The sequence below is a fragment of the Schistocerca gregaria genome, chromosome 4 (genome assembly GCF_023897955.1).
Source record: "Schistocerca gregaria isolate iqSchGreg1 chromosome 4, iqSchGreg1.2, whole genome shotgun sequence".
Taxonomy (NCBI): Eukaryota; Metazoa; Arthropoda; class Insecta; order Orthoptera; family Acrididae; genus Schistocerca; species Schistocerca gregaria.
In genome coordinates, this window is record NC_064923.1 from 637,379,588 (window position 1) to 637,395,233 (window position 15,646).

General features: G+C 38.7%; 1 protein-coding gene and 1 long non-coding RNA gene across 2 annotated transcripts in view; one reads left to right on the forward strand and one right to left on the reverse strand.

The window, feature by feature from the left end:
• Positions 1 to 13,342, reverse strand: part of LOC126266924 (dnaJ homolog subfamily C member 22) — a 46,558-nt gene extending 33,216 nt beyond the window's left edge. Inside the window, exons 1-2 of the mRNA XM_049971615.1 lie at positions 12,936 to 13,342; positions 12,182 to 12,329 (exon numbers count right to left, since the gene is read on the reverse strand). Coding sequence (XP_049827572.1) covers positions 12,182 to 12,329; positions 12,936 to 13,175 — 388 coding nt within the window. The 5' untranslated portion in view covers positions 13,176 to 13,342. The remainder of the gene's footprint in view (positions 1 to 12,181; positions 12,330 to 12,935) is intronic.
• A 214-nt stretch (positions 13,343 to 13,556) lies between these two features.
• Positions 13,557 to 15,519, forward strand: LOC126267469 (uncharacterized). Its single transcript, XR_007549012.1, has 4 exons — positions 13,557 to 13,635; positions 14,320 to 14,910; positions 15,069 to 15,179; positions 15,339 to 15,519. It is a non-coding gene; the product is annotated as an uncharacterized LOC126267469 (long non-coding RNA).
• The last annotated feature ends 127 nt before the right edge of the window (positions 15,520 to 15,646 follow it).

The following is a 15,646-nucleotide window of genomic DNA, read 5'->3' on the forward strand; positions in this document are numbered from 1 at the left end:
TTACAGCCTAATTATTTCTTCGTAAAAGTGTACCTACAGTGTTCCACAGTTTTTCCAATGCATGTTGCTGTTGGTAAGGGTTCACATAATGAATGACGCAACTGAATATGACAAATCATGAGTCACACGTGGGTTGACAGCAATTCAAACTGTGCTATTATGTCCCAACCATGGAAATCTTCACAAAATTGGGAAAAATAATTTGTTTGTGACAACCAGAATTACAAGATTGAGTGATTTTCATTGCCTACCACATACTGCCACCCGACTGGTTACAAACACCAATAACAAATTGCCATTAGAATCACGCAACAGAAGAGCCATGGTGTATTGTAAGTGCACTTTAGCCTATTTTTTTCCACCTAGTCTAACTCTTTCTCATCAACATCTACATCTATATTCTGCTAACCACTGTGAGGTGTATAGTAGAGCATACATCCTGTTGTACCAGTTATTAGGGTTTCTTCCTGTTCCATTAATATATGGAATGCAAGAAGAATGATTGTCTGAATGCCTCTGCACGTGCAGTAATTATTTTAATCTTATCCTCACGATCCCTGTGCGAGTGATATCTAGGGGGTTGTTGTTTACCCCTACGGTAATCATTTAATGCCAGTCCTTGGAACTTCATTAATAGACTTTCTCGGGATAGTTAGTTTACGTCTCTCTTCAAAGACTCTGCCATTTCAGTTCCTTCAGTATCTCTGTGATACTCTCCCATGGATTAAACAAACCTGTGACCATTTGTGCTGCCCTTCTCTGTACACGTTCAATATCCCCTGATAGTCCTATCTGGTACCGGTCCCACACACTTGAGTGATGTTCTAGGATGGGTCACACAAATGATTCATAAGCAATCTCTTTTGCAGACTGACTGCAGTTCCCCAGTACTCTACCAATAAACTGAAGTCTACCACCTGCTTTACCCATGACTGAACCTACGTGATCAATCCATTTCATATTCCTACAAGTGTTACACTCAGGTACATGTACGAGTTGCCCTAGTGCACTGTCTATAATAACCTGTGTTGTAACATATAGCTTTTGGTAAAGCGAGTGTTATTGAACATCTAGATATACAACAAAAGATCTAAACAGTGAAATGATTTATTATTAGCTTGTTTGTTTAGAATTGTAAACTGTCTCAAAGTTAAGTTGGTTACTGTTTGTGCTTATACAATGGGAAGGATAGTTACTGCAGTCCCCAAAGTACAACAACAATGGCAAATTTGCTGTGCACTGTCATATCCGCTCACTTGGCAGTTTTTCTGTGCTATGATAATACAGCTCTAAGAAGTGGTGCGTGCAACTGAGTAAAGGAGCCTCTAAGAAAATGGTGCTAACATCACAGACGACATATGACAATCATTGCATTCTATCTGTCAGATTGTTTCAAAACTGTTATCAGTACTGTCAGGCTGTGTCTATGGAACATCCTATTGAATGCATGAACATTCATCGTAAATGTGATGGTCTGTTACACATCAATTGTAGCAGAAGACACAATTTAACTTTTGTCAGAGGAAATATACATTCTAGCAAACAGAAGAAAGTCAGAATTTATAAAAGCTTCAATATTCCAGCACAAGAATGGCTGCAGCAGTGAAGACGTACACGTTAAGAAAAGCTATTTGATTGTCTGAGTAGTATTTCAAGAAGCAGCAGTTCACAACTTGAGAGCAACTAATTTCACAATCTCAACCGTCTGCAGCTCTTGGTCTAGTGGCTTGTGTTGCTGCTTCTGGATCACAGGGTCCCACGTTCAATTCCCAGATGGGTTGGGGATTTTATATGGCCAGGGACTGGGTGTTTGTGTCCTCCTCCTCCTAATCGTCATCATCATTCGTGACAGTGGCTCAACTGGACTGAGTAAAAAAAATGGACTGGGTAAAAATTGTGACTTTGTATGGTCACTGACGACTGCACAGTTGAGCACCCAACAAACCAATCACCACCACCACCACCACCATCACAATCTGAACCTATACACAACATTTCAGACATAAGAACACTTCAAATCCAGAAACTGAAGAAACACAAAAATACAGCACTTGCAACTGTCTTTTCAAAATAGAGTAGTAACAGGCGAAAATCTAAACTGGAGCAAATAGCTGCAATGTGCAAGAAGGCATCAGCATTTTTCAGCGCCGTAACAAAATATAAAAAGCTCTTCCTTCTTGACCTGAAAAAAAGACACTTGCAGAAATGCTTATACTGCCAGTAATTGATTACAGTTATGTTATCCTGCAACGTCTTTCTCAGGAAAACTCATGGCACCTGGATTTGGTTATTGTGTTCGAGATATCAACACTGTTCAAAGTTAACTACCACATGGACAGTATCATGACCGCATGAAGACAGGCACATAGATTTCCATACACTCTATGAGTCCTCTATTGTCTTATAACATATAGTGTTGCTCTGTTCTCTCCTTGACCTTAATGGTTTTGTCTGATCAACATAGTAGAAACAGTTGTTCCCATCAAAGCAAATTCCTTTCTGTCCCAATCTAACACTCAGCCACTGTCTTTAAGTTCTTTCCAGTAGCAGGAACTAGAATCCATCATCACATCACCAAACTGAATAACATCTCTAGTTTCTTAAGACAGTTAGTGGCATATCTACTGAATCAACAGTAATGTCTAACTTTGTCACTGCACATACTCGTTGCCCCATTACACTGTCCTTTCTAACTAGATCTTCCCGATTTCCTAGCTCTCTTACCTGGTGCAGTCTTCTTCAATTTACCTCCCCAGAAATTGCTGTATCAGAAAATATGAATTTTCTGAACTTGTAAATATTTTTTCTATGTGCCATTATTACCATCATAATTATAGTGATGCATGACCTTACCGTGCTTAATTGCACAGCCATTACCGAATTCTGTGCTTCAGAAGTATCACAATGTTATTGATCTGGTTGGTAGCTGATAATTGCAGTGGTCAGGGGTAAGCTGTGTCAGATGGCACTGACTCGATCTCCTGATGGGAGAGATACCTGTTGCATCGAGTTGTTTGTGTAAGTTGAGCACGAGCATAAAGAACTAGTGAACGAGGAAGACCTATGAACACAGATCTACAGAAATAGTCTTCAATGAAATGGTAGTAAGAACTGTCACTCAGGAAAAATTTCTCGCCAATTCAAAGTGTAAGGACCGCTTAGTATCAATTTAATGGACAAATTGGCCAAAGCAGGTATAGCTTCCAAACAAGTGATGGGCAACGCTGATATCCCGATTATCAACACTGCAAGATCTATGACCCCTACACATTCAACTATCATTGTTGCAGGCCTTTTTATCATTCTCAAAGGCCTCAATCAACAAAGTAATGTACACTGTCTGGTCACATTAAAGTGACTGTCAGACACCTGATAGCCTTTTGCAGCACACGCCACTGCAAGATGTGCAAGAAGAGAGAGTCAATGAGGTTTCGGAAGCTACTGACAATGATACAAAGCCACACTGACTACAGTGCAGAGGCCAGCTGTGCTGTGTTTCTCAGGTAGTACACATGATGGGAACAGCCCAATTGAGGTCATCCCACTGACTCTTGGTTGGGTTTAAATACGGGGAGTTTGGCGGCCAGGAAAACTCATCTTGATGCTTTTCGAACCACATATGTACACTGTGAGCTATGTGACATGTTGCGTTGTCCTGCTGGTAGATGTCATCATGCAGTGGAAAAACAAACAGCATGGTCCCCAAGGATAAATGCATACCTGTGTTGATCCACTGTGCCTTCCAGAATGGTTATATCACACAGGGAATGACATGAAAACATTTCACAGACAATAATGCCCCAATGATTGTTGCCGGCTGTTCACTATCAGACACTTCACACCCTACACGCCAATGGCCATCTGTCCAACTGAGCAAAAAATGCGATTCATCTGAAAACGCAACCTGGCGCCACTCAGTGGACATCCACTTGCGGTATTGGCATGCTAATTCCAACATTTTCTGCTCATGAAAAGCAGTCAGCATCAGTGCTTGAACCAGGTGCCTGATGCAGAGGCCCATACAAAGCAATGCTAGCTGAACTGTCATTAAGGAGACACTGTTGGTAGTCCTTTGGTTCATCTGAGCAACACTGAATGTCTATTAAGCCGTACACATCTCCGCAACTGCTGTTCGTCTCTGATCTATGACAGTGGTGCACCACAGTTGCTTCGGTGCCAGTTTTGGATAGCGCCATTGTTCCATGCACAGCACGCGTCGAACATGGCAGCACGCGAACAGTTTACAAACATAACCATTTCAGAAATGCTTCTACTCTCAGCCCCAAGGCCAATTATCATATCCTTTACGATGTCAGATAAACTGCTCAATTTCCACATTACAACAACAATTGCACAGTTTTTCCTCGTATCCCCAACACACTTCATATACCCTCCTCTGTTAGTGTTGCCACTTGCTGTGTATGAGTGGTTAATGGACACTGATGCTGAATGCATGCAGTCGTGTATTACTGATGAAACTAGTGGGAGACAAAACCCTGCAGCAGTTCTACTCTTCTCATGGAATTGGCCAGTCTGCTTCAGAGAATACCTTGTTTTTGAATGCAGTCACTGGCTGTGACGCTACTCTGCTGTTTACAATCCGGGTGAAGTGAAATGTATCACTACATTGAAGAAAAACCCTGAATTGTAACAGGTATATTTAAAGGTATGGAAGCAGACAAAGAAGCCATAGTGGAGTCTGGTGGTGTAAGTGGAGAGTCTCTAAACCACCTCAGATACAGAAGCTACATCAAATACACATTCAAAATAGCACCAACATTGCTTCTTTGCCACCAACTGAGGATGCGGCTTGCCAGCATATTCTCTCAGTGTACCACTATGTACAACAGGGAGGAGGGGTGATCAGTGTTTAACGTCCCATCAACAATGAGGTCATTAGAGACGGAGCACAAGCTCAGATTAGGAAAAGATGGGGAAGGAAATCAGTTATGCCTTTTATCAAAGGAACCTCCCAGCAGTTGCCTGAATTGATTTCCTTAAATCACTGAAAACCTAAGTCACTAACGCAGGATGTGGGTTTGAACAGCCGTTCTCCCAATGTTAGTCCAGTGTACCAGGTACAACAGCAGCTGGGCAGAAGTAAAAGTCTCCAGAATGGGGTAGGATGATGTTTAAGGATTGCTGGATTCCAGTCACTATACTTCAGCTGCCAGCACCCAGTGTTATTCTGACCTATATTGTACGCAAATGCAAAACGGTGTTGTGGCTGCTCCTGTAGCTTCCGAACAACAGGCCTCCACTGCTTGAAGCTCTGCATCAAATGCAATACGATTTGTGAGAATGTCAGACACCTCAATTCACAACACTTAGCATATCCCATACTGGAAGTAGAGAAGAAACAGGAGACTGAAATGACAATGGTTATAGCCAAAGGCAAGCTATGTCTCAGATTATTATTGTTATAATTTCCTGTTGTGAAATCTTATGACCTCATTATTGTAAAAAGCCCTACACTTTGATTTCAAATCTAATGTATTATAACTCCTTATAATTTTAGTAGGTAAAGAATTATTTTCCTATTTTGAGGTATGAACTGAAATTAACCTATTTTTAGCACGAACATCTATGTAATTTGTTTAAAGTAATTATATTAACAATATAAAGATGATTATTATTATTATTACCAAATGCCAAATAAAGAAATATTCTTATGTCTTTACAGAAGTTATTTGAACACCTTGTAACTGAAGGTGTGAAGTTCGCTTTGGGGACGGCATGCAAAATTATGCTTTCGGTTTGGGGGTGGCACGCAAAATTATGCTAACTTCAACATGTGCTACATGCCTTATGGTTAGTCTGATGAAAATGGTCACTATACCTAGTTTGTGGGAAATTTTATCCTCTTTATCTTCATAATCAACTCTGCCAAAACCTGAATCATTTCATAGTTACAAACAAAAAAAGGCCCATTTTTTTAAATTCTATTTCTGATCCATTTCCAGGCAAAAGTTTTGAGGAGACTTTGAAAATTTGGATTCAGCATACTTTAAAATATAAAGGAAACTTATCAAAAAATTTCTACAAATTTTTCCTCCTGATATCACCATTTGACTGGACTAATAAGGCAGCTGCCTCTCTTCAGGAACTATATATCTGGCCTCTCTACAGTTAGTTCTCTAATGTTCTTGTACTTATGGCACTGCTATCGGTACTGTCGAAACATGGAAGTCAACCCACAGCTGCAAAGTTTACAATTTGAGGGAGGGAGGGCATGTCAATCCATCCATTTAATATTCCAGTGATTTTAAAAGGATGGCTGAAAAAACTATGTTTGTCGACATAAACATAACTCGGGTAACAGATATGAACCATTTATAGGCCAGTTCTGCTAACAATTCAATAACCTGCTAGCACCAGGAGACCTCAATGGGCATAGAATTGGTGAAATACTCTGCAATACCTTTGGTTCTTGTGGGACAATTATTTAAAATGAAGTCGACACATAGCTACACTAATTAAGAATCCGAGTTCATCATATTCTGCTTATTAAGCACCTCTGATTGTCTTGAGCCAATGACAATGGTGTTGGCATATTAAGTATGTCTGAACTCCATTCATGGACTGATCTTCTGGGGTAGTGTACATTAAGTTAATCAAGTGTTCGTTCAGAAGACGTAAGCAGAAAAAATACCATGTGAAGTAGATGATTCTACATCATGAAAAAGCCTTTTTGACATCTTCAGAATCCTTACACTTACTTGCATATTTTCTCCTTGATTGTTTTTGTTGCTGGCAACAAAAATCAGCTTCAGCTGAACTATGGTGTACACTAGCCATCTAACAAAAGCAAGAAACTGTGAATCTCAAACAGTTCAAACAAAATTAAAAACATACCAATTAGCCATTTTTTCAACAAATTATCTGTGTATCTAGAATTAAGGAATACAAAATTCTGGAGCTATGTGGCAGGTAGTAGGGTTTGTTGTAAAGTTCCACAACACACAATGAGTCATAAACAGAGCTTTATGCACAGTCTTTTTTTTTATGTCACATTTTTATACAGAAGGTAGCATTGGCCAACACTAGAAGAAAATTTTAAAGCTGAAAGTGCACTTATGATGATCATGGGAAGTCAACACGACAAACTATGAGTCAGATGTAGACAGCAATGAGATTTCCTACGATTTGTAAATGAAGTTAGCTGGTACTTTGTTCAATTAGGTTAGAATTTACTGATTTGAATTTTTGATAACATCAAAATAAAACATCAGTTACTGCACTGACAACCATATACCACAAGCTACAATACTCATCAATCTAATATGGCAATCTTATGTTCATCTTGAGATTCACTGGCTTTGTCATCTCATAAGCAAATTACAACTTTCCAATCAATCCGAGGCCTCAGCTTTATTACAGGTCGGTCTGTTGGCTCATCTGGAATTTGCCAGCCATATGAAGGAATATGGAAACGGTAACCAATATTAAAAGTTCAGTAAAAGTAATTCTCGCTTTCTCCATACAAAAAATAGGTAATTTCCAAGAATCTGTGCACATTGAAGTAGCTGACCCATTTTGATACATATCAAATAGTTGCCTCCAGAGACAAGACACGCAACAAAAGATGAACATATCCAAAACAGAAAGATACTATATGGTATTTAATATCAAAACATAAATCAAGAACCAGTCACTAAGTGGGTGTAACAGTTTTATTTAATTAATGGAAGTGGAAAGCTACAATTCCTATTTCCTACTAATGTATCATGATATACATATATGCGGTTATGCAGGAACCTAAGTGTACAGGTTGAATTTCTGCGACTGAAACCATCAGTAATTACATTTGTGTGTTCCTTGAAAACATTTGTCACGATGCCTGATATACATCTAAGCACGTTGCCGCCTTCTATCAGTAACTCCCCCACTGAATTTCCATTAATGAAATAGAACTGCTAAACCCACGTAATGACTGGTTCTCGATGTACAGTGTGATGTTCAATAACAAGACATCTAGGCATGTTGTATATTTGTATAAGACAAGTACAATAGAGCTTGTACATACGTAGTATTTCCCACTTTGAGACTTGACGGAGTCAAACGTTCGAAATATATAACTCGCTGTGGGTCTGCAACTTTGATGCGCACCTATTCTTACAAATTACCAAAAAATTAATGTAATCAATTCGTGACTAGAGGCAAAATAAATTATTAAATTCAGTGACAGTCATTGGCTTCCGTACACTATCACCCAACTGACTACAACCAATGCCTATGGACTGCTAACATCAGCATGAAATGTGACACTTTGGCAAAAAACTCCTTTAACTTGGCAAAAAAATGCTATAACTGCATGCCCGGAAACCAATACCTGTTGCATCTGGCCACTCTACTTGTGATGAGAAATTTGTAGTGGGTAGTCACCCCACTATTGCACTACACTGTGTGATGAAATACCTGTGCTATTGGAGACGATTACTCTTGCTAGAAGACAATAACTGGTTTATGCGTGACAAGAGCACCACCATATTTTATACAGTTCATGTGACATCACCTCACTGAAATGTTTCATGGATTAGTTGAAGGTTCCCAGAATGCGATTTTCACTCTGCAGCAGAGTGTGCGCTGATATGAAACTTCCTGACAGATTAAAACTGTGTGCCCGACCGAGGCGCGAACTCGGGACCTTTGCCTTTCGCGGGCAAGTGCTCTACCATCAGAGCTTGTACATATGTAGAGCACTTGCCCGCGAAAGGCAAAGGTCCCGAGTTCGCGCCTCGGTCGGGCACACAGTTTTAATCTGTCAGGAAGTTTCATATCAGCGCACACTCCGCTGCAGAGTGAAAATCTCATTCTGGAAACATCCCCCAGGCTGTGGCTAAGCCATGTCTCCGCTATATCCTTTCTTTCAGGAGTGCTAGTTCTTCAAGGTTTGCAGAAGAGCTTCTGTAAAGTTCGGAAGGTAGGAGACTAGATACTGGCAGAAGTAAAGCTGTGAGTACCGGGCCTGAGTCGTGCTTCGGTAGCTCAGATGGTAGAGCACTTGCCCACGAATAGTTGAAGGTGTTCAATGGCCTCTCTGTTCAACGTACCTTAATCCAGGGACATCTGACTATGTGGACATTTCAAGGCATTTGTGTACATCCTGACACACTGACAATGGTTATTGCGCAGACACTGCATACACATGTTGCAGATGCATGCATCACGCTCTGTATATGGCCACATGTATTTGAATTAGTACACAATTTGCTGCAAGGGAGGGCTGAAGGATGAGTCCGGAAGCATATTAACCACAAGCAGCACTGTCTACAGTGTCTACCTTAATGTAACAGACAGACGGGGAAGGACAGGATGTACAGGCCCTTATCTCAAAGTACTGGTTTCCACACACATCATTAAAGGAATTTTCCTTCTAGTTTTGATCACTACTATCTCCTGTACGAGTATGTGACACTGTTTTTAATAGCCTGTATTTATAGATGTAAGATGCCATTTCCTTTAAGAATGCCAATAATCATGGAAAAATTACACTGCAATAGGAGATAATTAGTTTAACAGAAGAGCCAGAAACTTTTTTTGAAAGTAGGGCCTACCTACTTACTTTGTAATTTATTCGATTATAGCTGATATAGATATGAATAGCAGTAAGCAGTGTAGTGGTAATTTATTGCTAATGCAAATAAATGCCAGCTTTACTAATTTCTGTGTCTTTTGAAAATGTATACCTCATTCTGCTCACATTTATGAAGGCTCTCCTTGATGGAATCTATGAAACTTGACAAATGAATAACTGAACAAACAAATGCTCCAGTCTCCAAAAAAGACTAGTTACCACATTTCAACTCAACCATGTAGCCTACATCACCAATGCAGATTTCCCAAATAATTCAATTTATAGCCTTTGAGCTATCCGTTTTTTTTTTGTTTTGTTTTTGTTTTTTTTTTTAAACACTGAAGACAGTCATAAATCAACAGAAACACGATGTGAGTTAGCTAGCGAGCATACAATAACCAAATACAATAAAAACCATGAGTAGTTAACACAAAGACCAACAAATAAATTTTGAATTCCTAGTACTCAGAATGTTTAGACAGTTTCTTCTTCAGAAGACAGAAGCAGGTAGCACATAAGGAGTTGCTCCAAGCAATAAACTAAAAACATTACTCAGAGAAGAAATGTATTATAAAATGAATGAACTCCTAGAGTAAAAAGGCATCCTTGTGAGTAAAAATAGCAGAATTTTTTTTATTTTACTTGCGCCATGAAGACAGAATTGTGTAGGGCTACTTATAACAAATTATAGTGATAAAATGTCAAGTTATTTCTACTACAGGTCAAAATGTGTACTAACATTCATTCTACACTATGAAGTATTCACTTGACTTATGTGATGAAGATAAAAATTTTGTATTTTAATTTAAATCATAATGACAAAATGTAACTTTCATTATATATTTGTGACACAGGAATAAAAGTGTGTACTTCCATTCATCCAGCTACTTTAAGCATTCAATCTAACTTTTACCAGTAGAATGTGGGCTGTAATATTGTCCACAATAATCATCTATAGAAAATAAGTATTTGTACAATACATAAAATGCTCACATAGCTTTTTATTATTTCACTATACAAGACTGCATATAGGACACTGGCGCGACTTTTTCTTGAGCACTGCTTGAGTTTTTCGGTCCGTACCAGGTCAGATTGAAGGAAGATGTTGAAGCAATTCGGAGGCGAGCTGCTACATTTGTTACCGGTAGGTTTGAACAAAACATGTTATGGAGATGCTTCGGGAATTTGAATGGGAATCCCTGTATGGAAGGTGACATTCTTTTCGTGAAACACTATTGAGAAAATTTAGGGAGCTGGCATTTGAAGCTGACTACTGAATGATTCTACTGCCGCCAACATACATTGCGCATAAGGACCATGAAGATACAAGAAATTAGTGCTCGTTTGGAGGCATACTGACAGTCATTATTCCCCTTGCTCTAAACACGAGTGAACAGGAAAGGAAATGAGAAGTAGTGGTATAGGGTACCGTCCAATACGCACTGTACGGTGGCTTACTCAGTATTTGTGTAGATTTAGATATTACCAGTACAACTTGTGTACATATGTAATCAACAGGACCAAACACAATAAAATCAAAATCAAATCTTGCTGCAACAGTCACGACTCAATATCACAGGAGGAAAAGTGACTGCTATTGCTAAGACTGAATTTCCAAACCTGTAGTATTCCAAAATTCAAATCTTGAGTTTGGTATCTTAATATTGTTTAGCTTTGGTGTCTTACAATTTATGCCTCAGAACAAATGTTTTACTAGCATCCTCTAGTTAAGTGTTACTGTAGTTTTTATCCCTATCCGTATCTTTCTCCTAACAGAGAAACAACTTCTTAAATTCAGTAGTTTTGATACTTGACATGTGACAGATAGTTATATGACAAAAACTTCTCTGCTATCAATGGTTGTCAGTTGTGCTCCCACTGATTGTCTTTTTATTCATTAAGTAGGTGTCCTCCTCTGAACCACCAGTGTCCTGTAAATTACTTAAGTTATAACTTTGAGTTTTTTGCGTGCATCTTTCACAAGGCCTCTCAGACTAACTGTTTATGACCCTAATGCTGTGCTCCAGACCCTCTCCTCCTTTGCAGCTATTCAGTGTCTCAGTAACTTGTGTGGACAAGTAACTCCCTAACTTATGAATAATGTGTGTTTCTATTATTATTGCTTTCACCCTTAGCTCATACAAAGATAAATCCAGAAAATAACAATACACGAAAAGTAGTGAATTACAGAACAAATCAGGTAAAGCTGCCAAACAAGCATAATTATTGTGAAATGGACTGCTTTATTGTTGAGTTTGGTTTAGAAAAAGTTCATGTAATATTTCCAGTAAGATCCAGACAGTTGGACTCAGAAATCCAGTGATTAAATACTTCATGCAGAGCAGGCCATGAGAATGAACTGATACACTGTATCCAAATAAATTAAATGTCTGTAGCATATGGTCATCATACAATTCTGTATTTAAAAGGAACATTATTCACAAATGTTTCACTTATCAATTAAACACAAATTCCATCATTATGTTTGTTATTTGTTAGAGCACATTTATTTCTTTGAGACAAAAGATTAAATATTTATAGCACACTTCATTTTGGAACACTCATTGAATGATGCTCAGGTAGGTATTTTAAATTATTTCTCACCTAAGGCACATGCAAGAGGCACGAAGACAACCAACCAGTTCCAGTCAATACCACCAACTTCTTCTTCTGGTATGGCTAACATCAAAACAGAAGTAAATACGTAGGCCACAATTATCATCCCTGTGTACCTCGTCAGTGAGAATGGAGGCTGAAATTGGGCAAGTCATAATTATATGGCACGACGATTTAATTTTCAAAATGTTAGTTTCTTTCATACCCTTCCCCATTAGGCTTTTCCGATCATTGAATACAGCAACGCAGGCAGACATGTCACTTGAACGTCCCAATTTATTTGATCTAATTTCCTATTGATAGAGCTATTGAAATAAAAAAATTAAACTATACAAAAAATTAATCTATAACATTGAGTAACTTCTGACAGCAGATGTTCTATTGTTGGCAACGTTAGGTGACAAGATGACATTGTCAGAGCACTTCTGTGCTCAAAGACCAATGACATGTAACTATTTTGCCGAAAAGATCTTATGACACCATGAAAAAGGGTATTGACAAACATTTGACAAGTTCGTCAACCATTGTTAATACGCTATGTCCCCACAAATCATCTGAAGCTAACAGCGCAAAAATGCATGTTAGAAGTTATTACGCAACTGAAGATAACAAATGTCTATTATTGTTCGTTGTTGCTATCTAGAGCATTTAACTTTATCACAATAAATGGTGTAATGAAAACATCAATAGATATAATGCTTAATTAGCAAGCATAGTATTTAATGTAACACTGAATACTTACTGTATTGTGTTTCCTGATTTTTTCGACGTACTTTTCCATAAACTTCTCATCTTCATTTGCATCTGCCACATATTCCGGGATAAAAAATATATCTCGCAGCCAACCACATCCAACATATCCACCGAGGGTACAACACCACAGAAAAGCCTGCAAATCTCTTCCTAAGTAAAAGTGATGCAAACCAAAGACACCACCAACTAACCATAATAGATATGTTAAAAACACACTCTTCTTCGCCATTTCTTCTCTTCTCGTTGGTCGCGAAAATAAAATAGGTTACCTACTCTTATAAAACCCACAGCATTCACAACTGTTTCGTTGACACACATTCACCGGTCGCGCTTACGGTACTCCGGCCTTACGCCACATGGCCCACGGCTGCCAACGTCTGTGGAATGAACGCAACTGTCAGGTGACTTAAATAATTTTGTTCATCGATGTAATATTTACAAGTTATAAGATAAAATCAGTTCTTACGTACATAAAACTTTTTTTTTATAACGAGCAATGCACAATTGACTCTGAGATATGTCATAGCTGCTTTTCAAATTGTTTTCGTCATTTCATACTTGAGTGATTGGGATGTTCTGTTCCGCTTGGCTATTGTTTCTGCTGATCGAGAAGCTTGGAGGAAATTTCGACAGCTGGGTAAACTCCCCAGACTCCTTACGTGAACTACTATTTCGTCAGATGCCATAAAGTAAGATTTTATGTGTAAATATCAGGTAATCTATGATGTCATTTAAATTGCGATATGATTGATAAAGCGTTTCCTTTTCTTTTTTTTTTCCCGCTAATACCGAAGAGCCGGCGTGTGTGGACGAGTGGTTCTATGCGCTACAGTCTGGAACTGCGCGACCGCTACGGCGCAGGTTCGAATCCTTCCTCGGGCATGGATGTGTGTGATGTCCTTAGGTTAGTTAGGTTTAAGTAGTTCTAAGTTCTAGGGGAGTGATAACCTCAGAAGTTAAGTACCATAGTGTTCAGAGCCTTTTGAACCACTTTAATACTGGACTAGTCTTCCACTTAAACCTAGTAGCTTTATGGAACTTCGAACCGGACATAAAATCTATGCTACAAGTTACGCTTTAGCAGAACATACTGTATTGTTTTCCCTCGTCAACAGGGTGATGTAACCGTAAAGGAACGAATGCGCCCAACTATGAAAGTATTTAAGACAACTAACTCTACTAGCATACGGAACCTATTTTTAAATTGCATTCTTTCCTTCTCTCTCTTTATTAACTAAAATATAATACATTGTACCGTTAGAGTTTAATAAAGTAGATTTGTATCCGGGACAAGTTGATGCTTATGTCCCCCTTCTTCCATCACGATTCAGATTTTCCGTGTTTGCTAAGTTAGATCGTATCATTCGTTTCAGAAGGCGAACAGTTCCTTCTAACAACGCACGTGCAGATGGACCAATAATGTCCAGTCTCCACTGATCTCTATGACAAAGGGACGGAAAATCCCATTGGAAATGATGAAAATAAAAGTTGGCTGCAGCACAGTTCCCAAGAGGTAGGCATGAGACCTCATATTCTGCTGGATTTACTGCAAAAACAACTTTAGCGGTACGTAAGATTTCACAAGTTCACGCCCTTGCAAGTGATTGAAGGGTTGGCAACTTGTACCGGGAAATTCCCTGGAGGAGGTGTTGTGGTTTCGCCACGTGGCAAATGTACTGACGATTGCCAGTAGTGGTGGGCTAAAATGCGATTTTCCGATATCAGTGATTTCTGTGAATGCTGCTTTTCAGTATCTGTTATTCTTAACTGTGATTTGTCGCAGTTAAGAGTCGGAGTTAAGGAACATATGTCGTGTATCCCTACGCCACTGCTATTTCTGCGATTTCTGCTACTTTCGCGATTTCTGCGATTTCTGTGACTCCTGCCATTTCTGCGACTTACCACCGTATGAAAAAGTTACATCTGTCCACACAGAAAATGGCAACTCAACAAACCTATCATTGGTAAGTATGTTTTACGTTTTTTCTTCCGTTGGCTTTAATTTTGTATTAAAGAAACAACTGTGAAAATATTAACAGTGTAATTAATATGTAAGTAGCCGTACAGTACCGCAATAGTTTGTGTTTAGAAAATGAATTCTAACATATTGTTATGTTCACAGGTCCCTGAACTACATTTCAGTCACCCAGTAAAGTGATAACTCAAAATATCATTGTCAACAGATCTGAAGAAATTGCCACTGCGTCTTTAGACCGTTTTCGTCAGACGAGAGGTTAGTTTCTGAGCGTTTCGATGGACTTAATTACTTCAGTGAGATCGTTCTTGCAAATGTGATATTCATTATAGCAAATATTAGCAATCTACTCTGTCAATTATATTGCTAGTAATTAGTGACAGCAAAAATTGTTGAATAATCCTTGTGTTTTTGCAGATGCAGTTCTGAGTCTGATTACTGGTTGCTGTACGTATCTATCCACATCAAGGCTGTTGAGAGAGACTCGCGAAGATTCAAGACTGCTCATAGAGGATTTGCAGTTTACAAGTGAAATAATTGTGAAATAAGTGTGTGTGTGATTAAACTGTGTTTTGTTGAAGTTGTTATGTGATTTTAAAGGAATAATAATTGTTAAATACAGTGAGTGAATAATAAAAATCTCATTTTCCACATGTTAAGCTGTCCAATACCCGTAAATTTCCGCCACTTACTTATTGGTAAACACTTGCTGGAGAGTGACATGC